We start from the raw sequence: 13,433 nt of genomic DNA, 5'->3' as shown, positions 1-13,433 counted from the left end.
AAATGTAAAGTCCGATGAAAAAAGTGTGATTTTTTTTAACCGTTTCATTAGATTCATTGAAATTATCCAAATTAAAAAAAAAAAAAAAAAACATCGTTCGGACACGGTGGAAGGAAACAGTGAGTGAAGTGACATTACTCACGCGAACTGCTCTGAAGCTAGTGAAAAACTTCATCAGGAATGTGAACAACAACTCAGCTGTCTGTTTTAGAGAGAGTTTGGGAAGGGTGGAGGCGTGGTTTCAGGGCGCGCGCGCTTTGGCTCCTGGATCATATTCATTTGGCGTTCTGCGCGCGAGGAGAAAACGACATGTACTTCTCCTGGAAGATTATGTCACATTAAAGGATTTTGTTGTCTAAAGATTATATTGTCTAATGACAATAACTAATTGCCCAATAGTTGTCTTCATCTCAGCCGCGGTGAGTGGATAACTTTTCTTAATATTAGTTCAGTGTAAAGGCTGTGAAATTTGAGACTAAACCTGTCAAAGGTTGAGCTTAACAGAAGTTTGTATGCCTTACATTCATTTTCGTCTAATTTAGATTATATTTTAGTTTGTTTATATCATTAAAAAACCATCAGCATTTGTAAGGAGACATATAACTAACTGATAGATGCAATATTATGAAGCAGCGCGCGTCAGGCTCGAGGATAGTGTAGTAGCATCATCCTCCCAACAAGAATATATGCATAAACATTTTCCCAAGAATCTCTTCGTCTCTGCAACTGTATTTACTATAGACACAAACCAACACTGAGCTCTTATTTTTCTCATGTGTCTCTTCTTGTTCTCTGTTACTGTAAGAATATGGCACATCACTGACACATAGGTCCCAAATTATTTGGAAACTTAAGCAACAGTTAAAAATGAGTGATTTTTATTTAATTGGAAATACCAAGTGGTAATTATTTTGAAGAAAGATGGCACAAAAAACACCTACAGCCGAATATTTCCAAAAGGATGCTCGTTTTGGAAGATATACTTTTGAAAATAAAGATTAAAGTATCAGAGCAGTATAATCTCAACCCATGTGTTCTTTAATAGCATTTGGGGCCTTAAGTTAATAAGACAAACCTATTAATGATATATACTGTGTAAAATCCACCGCATATTGCTCAGGAAGAGTCTTGATGGTTCTTTATTGTGTCTTCAAGAGTCTTATCCACCCCCCATCTCCAGGCTGTTTGTGTGTGTGTGTGTGCGTGTGTGCACACTTCTTTGTTGTCGCCGCTACATAGTGTTTGTTATGGATCTTACAGAGCATCCAAAGACCAGCTGGATTCCCAGATTGTGCTGAAATGAATAGGGCCCAAACATCAGCTGTAGACCCTTCTATTATGAATAAAGCTGTGGATTTGGTAGAGGAAGCTCATCTCAGAACAGTATACAAGCGTCTTCAGCAGCAGCAGAAGGTTTATTCCAAAGTGGCTCTGTCTTAGAAACACTACCCTATAATCACAGCACACACACACTCCTCTGGCATCCAACCAAACTGTATTTTTGCAGTTTTTACAGCCACATCAAAATGGAATGTGCACTCTGATATATTTTAAACTGTAATTGGCGTTTTGCCTGTGACAGTATGCATCAGAAATACTATATTTGGCATACTCTTCTAAAAATGTTTGGTTAAAGGGACAGCTCACCCAAAAATAAAGATTCTGTCATCGTTTACTCACTCTCAAGTTGTTCCAAACCATAGTGAGTTTCTTTCTTTCTTCTGTCGAACAGATATTTTTTAAGAATATTGGTGACCAAACAGTTGCTGGGAGCAGCTGACTTCCATAATTGTGGGGGAAAAAAACAGTGGAAATCCATGCATTCTTCAAAACACCTTATTTTTTTCTGTTCAACAGAAATGAAGTTCATACAAGTTTGGAACAATGTGAGGGGGTGAGTAAATAGATGGCACCATTCTGGGTGAACTATTCTAAGCAGGCTTTCGTTGTTTTCAGACCTAAAGGTTAAAATGATGAAAAAGGGAGTAAAAAACTTTTTCAGTCATTAAAGTGACTCTAGATAATTTAAGGGAATATTTCACCCAATAATGAAAATCCATCATCATTTATTCAAACTTATACTGTTACAAACCCCGTTCCTTAGAACCAAAAATAAAAAAGCCTGTTCCATAGAACCAAAGTGTGACCATAGGCTACAGTGTTAAAATACAGTATAGAATTCTGCATAATACAACTGTCTTGATGTCATAATTACGTTCAGGTTGTAAAATGTCATATCATGCAGATTTTGGGTGTCAAATGTCATTTTATGCTGAGTTCCATTTACCTCAGAAGTCGTATGGCGGAGTTGGGAGTGACATCACATCCGAGTTGACCGTGTTCCAGTACACAGGTCAGAAAACCAAGACGGACAGGTCCAGTGTTAGCAATAAAAGGTTGATAAAAACATAAAAAGCGGTATCACATCCACAGGTTGGATAGTACTGTGTGAGTTTAGTGAGACACAGACAAACAGAAGTGCTATTAACAATATATCACTAGTTGCTCTTATATTAATTGTTGTGGTTCCTGTAAGTTTCAGAGTCCGAAATTGACTTGAGAAGGCATTCCAGTCAAAAGTTTCTACAGAGAACTCAAACTTCTGACTTCAAATCGCATTCCCACATTCGTGCATTCACATTAATCCAAGTATGACATCATTGGTTCTGGTAACTGATCGAGATGCATTCTTATTTCCCCTTTTGGCACAGAAGCCTCATGCATACACACTACACACTAAATTTACTGCTGACCAGCAGTTCGACTCCATCTCTTGATTGTGACAAAGTAGCTTTGTTGTTTGATTTCAACTGATTGTAAGAGCCAGGTAACTGCACCTGGACATCTGGGTGTGTGGGCGTCTGCGTGCCAAGTTTATTCAGTGATGCTAATGCAGCTGATAATTGTTCGTTAATTGTAAGCACATGGAGCTGCGGTGTAGAATCGTCATGCTGAGTTTGGTCTAACATTTCTTAGGTTGAATTCTGTCCAGGGGTCATTTGGGCTTGTAATGTCTCTGTGCATCTGATCTCCGTCCAAAGTTTCTCTTGTCCAGCATTTTTATTAGCATTTAATATCGCTTCCCTGCTGTATACAACTCTGTATAAAATCCTCTTCAGAACTGAGCTTCAGTTGGTTACACCTGTCCCGATTAACACAGAGCACTTGATGGGTCAGGAATAATCCTACTAGCATCATATAAGCATCATCACTTTATAATGTGTACATTTGTTAGATTTCTAACAAAGTACTCCTCTAAAATGAGGTAAAATGAGAAAGCTCTTGTTTGTTTGTAATACTGTGGCATTCTCTGGTGACCTTTTGAGCTTCAGAGTTCACGTCACCTTTCCGCTGGAATACTAATGAAGCATTGGGAGCTCTCAGCTGCACAAAGGTCATATCACAATGATCACAAGGATGCTGGGGTGGTCATTGTTTTATAGATTTAACAGCACAGACCTTATTAGTTTATATTTTAAGTCTTTTTTTTTTAGCTTGTGAAAAATAGGTACTTTTTAGCATGCTCGAGTACTTTAAATGAATTACTAAAACTAAATGTTTTTGGATAATTCATTGAATAAAAATTTAAAATAAAATCAAGATGTAGTGTAGTTTCAATTTAAATGCAATTAGCTGAACTTTAGTTGCAGTTTAGTACATTTAAATATTTGTGACCCTGGACCACAAAAGCAGTCTTAAAGTCCATGTGGCAGGTTAACCACCACTGTCGATTAATGGGTACATAAATCAATCAAGATATGTATGTCATTTTCAAAATGTCTCAAAAATGGTCTTAAATACCAGATTTTTACTTTTTTTTTTTTTTTTTACACAATTCTGTGATGATGTAACGTTGGGGAGAAGTGGAGGAAAGGTAGCCTCAGTCTAGTATTCAGAACTATGGCGACTGACTGGGATGAGGAAGAGATGGCAAGAGCCAACATGTATGATGACCCGCAGCCATATAATTTCGAACCTGCCAGACGTGAGAGGGTAAATGAGGAATTGGCAAGAACTGATGGCCGTCAAAGCCAATTAAATGCATGGTCCGAGGAGAATGAGTGGAGGGTTGGTGAAGTGTCCTGGTGAGTTGCTATCATTTAGCATCGCAGCAAGCACTGGAGCTAGTCTACAAGCAGCAGTGCAAAATAATGACACATTTATTTATTTTTTACTGGCATTGAATAGCACAGAGTGAAAAATCAAGGTTTTCTTTATATCTAGTGGCAGTGATCATGACGTTAGTTCAGATAAGTATCGGTAACCTTTGTCATAGTGTCATAGTACTGATAAACTTTGTCATCTAGAAATAAAAGGCATCATGCTAGCTATATAGACGTTTCTAAGCGTTTATCTCTTCCTCCGGTGAAAATGTTGTTGAAAACATAGCCGCGTATGTGTCGCTGTGTTTGGCAGGTGCTTGTGTGTGTGCTGTCCCATGGAAACTGCGCTGAAAAGCTTGTGCTGTAAGTTAGTGAGTTTTGGTCGCTGTTGGTCGATATCTATCTGTCTGTCTATCTATCCATTTGTCTGTCTTTCTGTATCTATCTATCTATCTATCTATCTATATCTATGTATTTATCTGTTTAACTATAATCTGAATACTCTCGTCTACTTTCTCGTCTCTCTCGTCATTCTCAATGCTCTCAAGGCGGGCTTTGGTAAATTCTCTCCCCAATGTGACGTAATGCAATGCATTGTGGGGGAAAGGAGAATCATTGCAAACCGCTGTAAGATAGTACCTACTTTTTCATATTATATTCCGTTTTGTGATACCCAACAACATAAAATTCAATGGATAACAGTTTAAATGTTTATTACCAACAAGCAAATTGCCAAATTTGTAGAAAAATTAACCCTGCAACACGGCCTTTAAGTCGATGGGTTATATTTGCCAAAAATCATTAGGATATTAGTAAAAGATCATGTTCCATTTTGTAAATGTCCTATTGTAAATATATTAAAACTTAATTTTTGATTAGTAATATGCATTGTTAAGAAGACAGTTTTAATGGCGATTTTCTAAATATTGTGATTTTTTTGCACCCTCAGATTCCAGATGTTCAAATAGTTGTTTCTCGGCCAAATATTGTCCTATCCTAACAAACCATACATCAATGGAATCTCAATAAATCAAAAAAATTACCCTTATGACTGGTTTTGTGGTCTAGGGTCACATATTACCTTTAATAAATTAAATATAGAATAACACAGTAGAATTTATAATGAAAAGTACTGAACATGTGGTTTTGAATGTTAGTCAGTACCTTAAAATAAGTGTACTTCTTTAAAGCATATAAAAATATTATTAATTTATAATTATTTAAATTGTTTTATTAAGTATTTTATTTGATATGGTATTATTACAAAGTGCTTTTTTTAAAAGTGTACTTAAGTGTCTTAAAAAACAACTATGAAAGCATAACCTCTTTAAGTACACTTAAGTCACCTTTTATTTATTAATATTATATCACTTGCAAGTATAGTTGAAAAAAAATTACTGTTTGCATATAAATGAAATTTAAATATACATTATACAATAGTTTACATGATCAAAACAAAACAAACAAGAACTGTTTAGCTTATAGAAGCAGATCAAATGAATAAATAATTAATGATAAGTAAAAGCAATGCAGGTTAGAGTTGGTGAAAAAAAAAGCTTCTTTAATGCTTTACAGCTTGTTAGTTTTTTATTCATAAATGTAGTGGAGTCTTTGTTATAATCCCAATACAGTTACAGTTAAATGTGATTTAATGTAAAATTACATTTGACGCCCAACAAAAATTTTGCTGAATATTATAGTAAGTAATAATTCTCTTAGAGGTTTTGTTTAATTGCATGCATGCACACTTGCTCTATGAAGTACATGAAGTTTAACAGCTGTTAGGATGAGTTATTTCAAGAAACGTAAATACTATACTTTGAATTGAACATTTATATGTAAGAAATGTATAAGTAAATGCACTTTTCCCCACTGCAGCTCACTTTTGTTGAAGATGCTGTACTGAAGGTATAATTAATATAGTGTTTTCTTGTCAGGCAACATTTATTTTGTTGATGGGAAGGATATTTAACTTACTGGTCAGACTGAATTGCCAAATGTCCATCAAACAGTTTGGTTTTGAAATGTTTGCTGACTAAGTTAGCCAGCTGTTTGGAAAAGGTTATTATTACCATGCTCTTTAGCTTTTATCAGAGAAAAGGAAAGAGGAGAGTGTCACAGAGAGAGAATAGAGACTGGACCTGGCATGCGTCACGTGTCTGTCCTGTTTTCATTTTTCCACTGCTAGTCATTGCGGGCTCTCAGCCCTAATCCACCCTCTAAAGTGCCTTGATGCCTTTGTGCTGTGGTCTGGAAGAAGCACCCTCTGTTCCCAGATGTCTGAACTGCTGCTTTGCAGAATTTTCACTGGATTTTCTCCTTAATTAACCCCCATTTTTGTGTGCTGAGACCCAATTTCTTTGTGATGGAGGAATGTGATAGGTATTGGTTTTCCTTGAGTTCTGTTGTTTTTCGCTAAGCCTGGCTCAAACTCAACACTGGGCCGCTTGTTGGGGTCCAGCAGAAGCATGTAATTGTACAAAGGCCATGGAGACGGTACAACACTGGAGAAGGCGTGATAACATCTTCACAGCTTATTTTAGCCCAGCTCAATTCAATTAGTGTCACCACATGCCCTCAGACCAGCGCTGCCAAAACTGATAGAGGCCAGTTACTAGAACAGACTGGCTGTTAAAACTTCTGACTGAAAATTTGTGTAATGTAGTTGAGAGGATTATGATCTATGAAAACTGATTTGATGTTTGCACATTACACGTAATACATATGAAACTAGATTTGCATTTCCTGCAGGTCCTTAGGATGTATTAAAAATGTACTTTTGTAAGGCAGAAAGCAATCTGAAATATTGTAAATAGTATGAAAATGGTTAATTGCCATTTGCAGAGGTGTTATATTTGGAGAAGGAAAGAAGTACAGAAATTATGCTGAATTAAAGTCAAGTCACCTTTATTTATTTTGTGCTTTTCAAAGCAGATTAAATAGAAAAGTAGAAAAGATTCAATGATGCAGACTTCATCAATATGAGTCAAATCCAAAATGAAGGCAATGTAAATCTGTATTTAGCAGAAAGTCTGACATCTTAACCATCCTTCACATTCAACACCAGTATGAAACCGAGTCCAGCTCAAGCACGTGCCTGACCGCTCAGCTGAACACCCACAGCTCTGGAAGCCAAAGATACATTGAACATCCAGCAGGGATCTTATGTGGAAAGTCAACACATGGTGAACGGGAATTCACATTAGTCCAAATCAAACAGGGCTGACATTGTCCTTGGCAAACCCGAACCCCCTTTTTAATTTTTTGGCAAGCGCTGATTAAGGTGAATTTGCTGATTCTGGAGTCTGGCCCTAACCCAGTCTAACCACTTAAGTCAAAAGGTGCAAATGTGACAGAATGCAAGAATAGTTTGCGTTTAAGTAGTCAATACCTTTGCTTCTGTTTAACCTCCTTGTTGGTAAGTCCACGTGTTCTTCTTTTTGAAGTAGGGTTAAAAGCATGAATTATTGTGGCTTAATTGTATGTATTAGTTGCAAAATTAATTTGGAGGAGAGTATTTAAATCAGTCTTGCAACATGATTTACTAAGGTTTGTGCTAGTCAATTTACTGGTACTTGCACCATTATGTAATGCTCAAAAAAGCATGTCTTAACCCACTTTGCACCTATGTTGTTAGTAGATTATCTGCATTTGATCATCATCAGCTCTTGTTTAATTGCAACCCTATACTAATTTGTAAACTAATTTCTTAGTAAATTATGTTGGTTATTGTCTCACGCGGACACACAAGCTTCCAAGAAATAGGGAGTTTTAGTCATGTAGCATATAATAATGAGGAGTGCTGTGTGCCCATGACTGTAATTTTGGGAGCCATAGGTCAGTTAGTCTCGGCGTCCGTTTGGGTGAGGGGGGCACTGAGCGGTTCAGGGGCTTACTGTGGTTACACCACACTGGAAACTCAAGGACCTCAAATCAGCCTCTCTGCTGTTTAACTGTAAAATATGATCTTATCAGCATCCCGCTTGTGTTTTAATAACGGACCTTGGGAAAGCTGTATGCCAGTGTGTTGTCTTTGTGCCGCACATTATCAAATGATCTCAGAATTACTGTAAAATCAGAGATGACCACAACTTCTCAAAGAAACAGCACTGTTTCAAGTTAGAGAAAAGTATCAGGCCATCACTATTTTAACAGTTTGTTTTCTCTGGTTTCTCTAATTAGATTTACCACAAACTAAGAGATGGGTTTATTCCCAGCATGCTCCAACCCTCTGGTGATAAACAGAAACGCTACATATAACCATTTAAGATGGGTTCCTCATGACATCATCCACTTTTCCCAGGCCTTCCCTCCTGAATAAGGATCAGCCTTCAGCCACAGCTGCTTTTAATTACACATGCAGTGTTTCTTTTCAGTTTCCAGGACAGACGACTCTCACTCTCTTCCTCATCCAGACAAATGTTTATCAGGACTTTGGCTAGCCTGCCGAAATATGATGTTTACTGGAAGTGCAGGGTGTGAAAAAGGGGGACTGCAATAGCATTTTCAAACAAACCACAAACTTTTGGTTATAAGTTAGTCAGACTGCATTTTTTCACTTAGAGTCTTGTTTGCCTACCATGGTAATCACAGAAATAGTTGCATTGACAGAACATTAATGCTGTTTTTATTAATCACTTCATTATAGTTTGTCATATCGTGAATATAGTATTAGATTATTGTTTGAAATCTATGAGAACGTCTAAGGTTACGTATATATCCCTGGTTCCTCGAAGGAAGGAGACGCTTTGGGGAAACGCCTCCAGCATGACGTCTCTGAATAACGTGTGTAATCAGCCCAATGGATGGGCGAGACGTCATAGGCGGGTGATGTCAGAGACCAGGAAGCATAAAAGCATGAGTGGCGAAGCTGGTAACTAGCCTCAAAGGATGAAGCAAGCACCGGCCAGAGATGCCGGAAGTGTGGCACTGTGACACCTTCAGGGTGGAGTGGGTCAACACTGCAGAGAGCCTGCAGGAACTCCAGCACTGTACCAACCGGGCAGTTAACTGGGTCGAGCTGCGGTCTCCGCAACGAGAAGTGAAAAGCTTCCACTTCAAGGCATACAGTTTCCTCATTGAGGGAGCTCTGGATTGGAGAACGTTCTCAACAACCTCGGTTGAGAAACCGGAAGCTAAGAGTTGTGCCTCCTCAGAGACCACACCTGCAGCCTCTAAGCTCCTGCGAGAGGAGAGCTCTCCTGATGGGAACCTCCCATGGAGTGCCGTCAAAAAGAGAAATCAGGCCCAGGAAGTTTTGGGGCTGGGTGAGTCATAGGAAGCCAGAAGGGAGAGTGCGATGTCTCTCGAGTCGCAAACAAATCCACCCTAGTCTGGCCAACCTCTCCATCTCTGCTTCATCACCTCGGTGTGAAGCCGCGATTCCCCGGGCCTCGGCCCCTGCCTCGACAGGATGTCTGCTCCCATATTAAGATGCCCAGGAATGTGGACTGCTCTCAGTGAGTGGAGTTCACCCTGGGACCTAACATGGATCTGGTACGCTAGCTTGTATAAAAGGCGTGAGCACAGAACTCTTTGGTGGTTGGTGTAAGAGACCACTGCTGTGTTGTCGGTGCGCAGCAACACATGGTGACCTCTTAGGTCTGGGAGAAAGTAAAGTAATGCTTGAAGCACGGCCAGCATCCTCGGGTAGATATATGACTGCACCTCAGCCGGTAAGGAATGCATCCGTCGCTAGCATTACACAGCGACAAGGAGCTCCCAGCACCAGGCCCTGGGACAAGAACCAAGGTTTTCTCCACATGTCTAAGGCACGTAGGCACCGCTGGGTGACCGTGGGTTTCCCCTCGGGAACAACCCCTTGGTCTTGAGCTACCACTGTAGGGGTCTCATGTACAGCAGCCCGATAGCATTCACTTTGGACATAGCTGCCATCAAACCCAGCAGTCTCTGAGAACACTGGCAGGGTTGTCAGAACGATCTCCTGAAGGCACTGAGGAGAGATGGGCAACGTGTACACCAATCTACCCCAGCGGGAGCTGGCCCTCAAAACATCCTAGCCCTCAAAAACATCCCTTAAGTGTCAGGACGCTATGACGAAGGCTATTCAGCGAAAACTACGGTCCGGAACCGCTTTCCACTAGAAGCCTTCGGCCTGGGAGCGCCACTCTGACTCTAGCGTCTGCAGAGTACAAAAGTGACACCCCCGGCACGAGGGGCTGGAACACGGTTGGGACTGCTCCGTCCAGCAGCCCCTGACCGCCTCAACCTCCTCAGAGGAAGAGAGGTGAACACGTGTTCTCACACAAGAAATTACATCACAAGAGCCCCTGTACATCTAACTTTAAATGTAGTCAACAACCAGACAAGTCAACAATGCCAAGATGAGCCATCTCCAACCCGGTTACCAGATCATGTCGCGGTCACCACTGTGCCACAGCAACAGCGCGACCGTGACCACAAGACCGCATGCACAGACACACTCCTCGGAGCGTGCCCGGCGAGAGCGGAGCACTTAACAGCGAGAAAAGCACAATCAGCCCCCCGAAAGCCGACTGCGCGAGCACCACTCCTCATTAATGCTGCTTACAATAATATTAGGCATAATATGCTTGTGTAACTGGTGCTTGTGCAACTGGCGAGCTCATCGACGCCTTCTACCAGAGAGAAAGTGAAAGTGAAGCTCCCGCAAACGCGAGCTTCCAAACCCCCGAGAGCGGGCGCCAGATCTGGTGGTTAAGGAAGAAGATAGGGACTTGCCCTTCTACATTCCTTCCAACAGATCCGAAAGCGAAACCCACGAGCACAACCACCACTCTGCCTCGGCGAAAGCGGGGCTGGCACCGTGAGAAACGCCAGTGAAGGCACCCTCCTCAAAAAGAGCCTTCTGAGAGTGAAGCAAAATGCTCGCATCGCAGCCGTCAACTCCCTCGAGAGCTGACACTGTGCGCTTCACTCTCAAGCAGACAACACACGAACTGCGTGTGTCCCTACTCTTTGTTTTTTATTTTTTTTGCTGCCAAGGAAAACACAACCTGAACGCTGCCTGCTCTCGCCCAAAACTTCTCTTGATTGAAGCTTTGGCCGATGGAGTTTATCAGTGGACAAACTACACTAAATAAGACTCAGATCTAAACAGATCTCTTGCTGAAAGCAGAAAGATGGTTACCGGCTTCGCCGCTCATGCTTTTATGCTTACTGGTCTCTGACATCACCCACCTATGATGTCTAGCCCATCCATTGGACTGATTACACACGTTATTCAGAGACGTCACGCTGGAGGCATTTCCCCAAAGCGTCATCGTCGCAGCTCGAGTTCCTGAAGAGGAAATGCAGTTTTAAGCCCTATAGTCTTGAGTAGTGTAATGATAAACTGGAAGCTCTGAAATCCTGCAAGATTAATGAGAGCCCCCTTTCCCATAAAGTCTTCCCGTGAACCTCTATGACCCATAATTCACAGTCAAACTAGAAATACGAGTGCTGTTTACTCACACAGAAGTTGCTAGGGTGTTGCGGGTGGTTGCCAAGGTATTACTAATTTGTTAATTCATTTTGTGTAATTGTGACTTTTCTCTGACTATTAATTACTATTTCTTGTCATTATGAGTTTTTATTTCACAAAGTGACTATATCTTCGAATTGCAACTTTATTTCTTGTAACTACTACTTTTTCTCATCACTGTGACTGTATCTCACAACATTCACTTTATTTAATATAATTGCAACTTTATTTCTTGTCATTAAGATTTGTCAATTGACTCAGAATAACTTTATTTCTTGTAACTGACACTTTCTCTCATCATTGCGACAGTATCTTACATTGACTTTATATTGGGCTTCCATGCATCGCAAGATGTGTCAGCTTCTCAAACGTATGTCATGCGAACACCCATGTGTGGTGGTGATGCTTGCTTTAGCGAACACAACTAGCTAGTAATGCATTCAGATGTGTACAGGGTAGTTGATGTTCTGATTCAACATGTTCTCCTCTATATTTATGAGTCTTTCTCCGACAATATTTTCCGTTCTGTCCTGCGCTCGTGCTGTGTTGTGTAAGAGGCACGCCTCTTAAATTCCCGATGGTGAGATCAGATTTTTGGTGTAGACGGGAACCACAATCTGCAGCCCTGTTACGTAAGAGCGAAGGGTCCTTTTGGGTTTGTTTACACGTTCCTTTCAGCCCAGAGGAGGTTCTTTTGCAGAAGAGGATGACTGAATGTGAAAACAATGTTAGAAATGAAGCATTTAATGAGCACCAGCCGACAAGGGTGAGGCTGACTCTACAAACTTCCATTTGACCAACAGAGGTGATTTTTGGATCAGAAGATGGGTTTTCTTTAGCCTAAAGTGTACTTTACTTTGTCTATATTTCACTTCGGCTCACTGAAAGTCTGTGTTATGTGATTTTCACCATCAGATCGATTTCTGTGTTTGCAGAAACTTGCACAGATAACAACGCATATGCGAGGTCCACTAAGTGCACACACGCCAAACATATTCATAGACACTCACGGTCAGTGGAGGATATTTTGAAAAACTTGCATGCTAAACTGTGTACTAGATGGAGCAGTACATGGTTAATGAAGTATACTGAAACCCTTAATATGGATGTTCTTTTGTTGGGTAGAATTCTTGAACTGTTGTAAGAAATAGTACACCAACCTTGTTCATTTCCTTGTCAATATGAGAGAGAAAAACCTGGAAGGTGTTTGGCCTAAATGTGCATCTTTAACCTAGCGTAAATTATGATGTATGTACAGTACTCATAAAATTAGAGATCTCTTTGAAATTTGGTCACAAGGAGGCACATTTGAGATGCATGTTACTATCAGGTGTAAACAGCAAAATGTTTTGCTTGATCAATTGTGATCAGACATGCTGAGAGGAATGGCAGAAGTAAACAGGGCTTTAAGCTTATATACTGCAACCAATGAAAACAATTCGTTGTTATTGTTCAGCGTGTATTATTCTGGTTTCATCTGCTTGCCTGTATGTAGTTTGCATCATCAGTAAGGTGTATTCTTTGTTTGGTCTTTTAATAGATAATAGATTCAAGAGATAAAAATGCAAGCACGGTTAATGCAATGCATTATTTTTTCAGTTAGTGTAATTCAACATGCTTTTTTTTGTTTCAAAGACATTTGTCATTATTTTTCTTCCATAGTTAATTGTCATTGTTAATACTAGCAATGAAGACTAAGCAAATAATAAATGCATTTGGAGCTTGTTGGTTATGTGTGGTTTGATGTGTTTAAGGTGTAGAATAGCTGTGTTTACTCAGGTTTAGCTGTAACCACAGCATCCTGTCTGTTAGTGGACAGCAACTGTGTGTTTGTGTGGTTAGCTGGTGGGAGTCAGGTGCTAAAACAT

At 40.2% G+C, this 13,433-nt stretch overlaps 1 protein-coding gene across 3 annotated transcripts in view; it reads left to right on the top strand.

The window, feature by feature from the left end:
- Positions 1-279: 279 nt before the first annotated feature.
- The window catches only part of LOC113063426 (T-lymphoma invasion and metastasis-inducing protein 2-like), a 37,770-nt gene continuing 24,616 nt past the window's right edge, over positions 280-13,433 (top strand). For all 3 annotated transcript variants that reach the window (XM_026233810.1, XM_026233809.1, XM_026233811.1), the window contains exon 1: positions 280-419. In XM_026233810.1, the coding sequence (XP_026089595.1) occupies positions 375-419 (45 nt within the window). In that variant the 5' untranslated portion in view covers positions 280-374. The remainder of the gene's footprint in view (positions 420-13,433) is intronic.

This window comes from Carassius auratus, chromosome 45, assembly GCF_003368295.1.
Source record: "Carassius auratus strain Wakin chromosome 45, ASM336829v1, whole genome shotgun sequence".
In the NCBI taxonomy this organism is placed as follows: Eukaryota; Metazoa; Chordata; class Actinopteri; order Cypriniformes; family Cyprinidae; genus Carassius; species Carassius auratus.
This window is presented reverse-complemented; position numbering and strand designations above follow the sequence as displayed.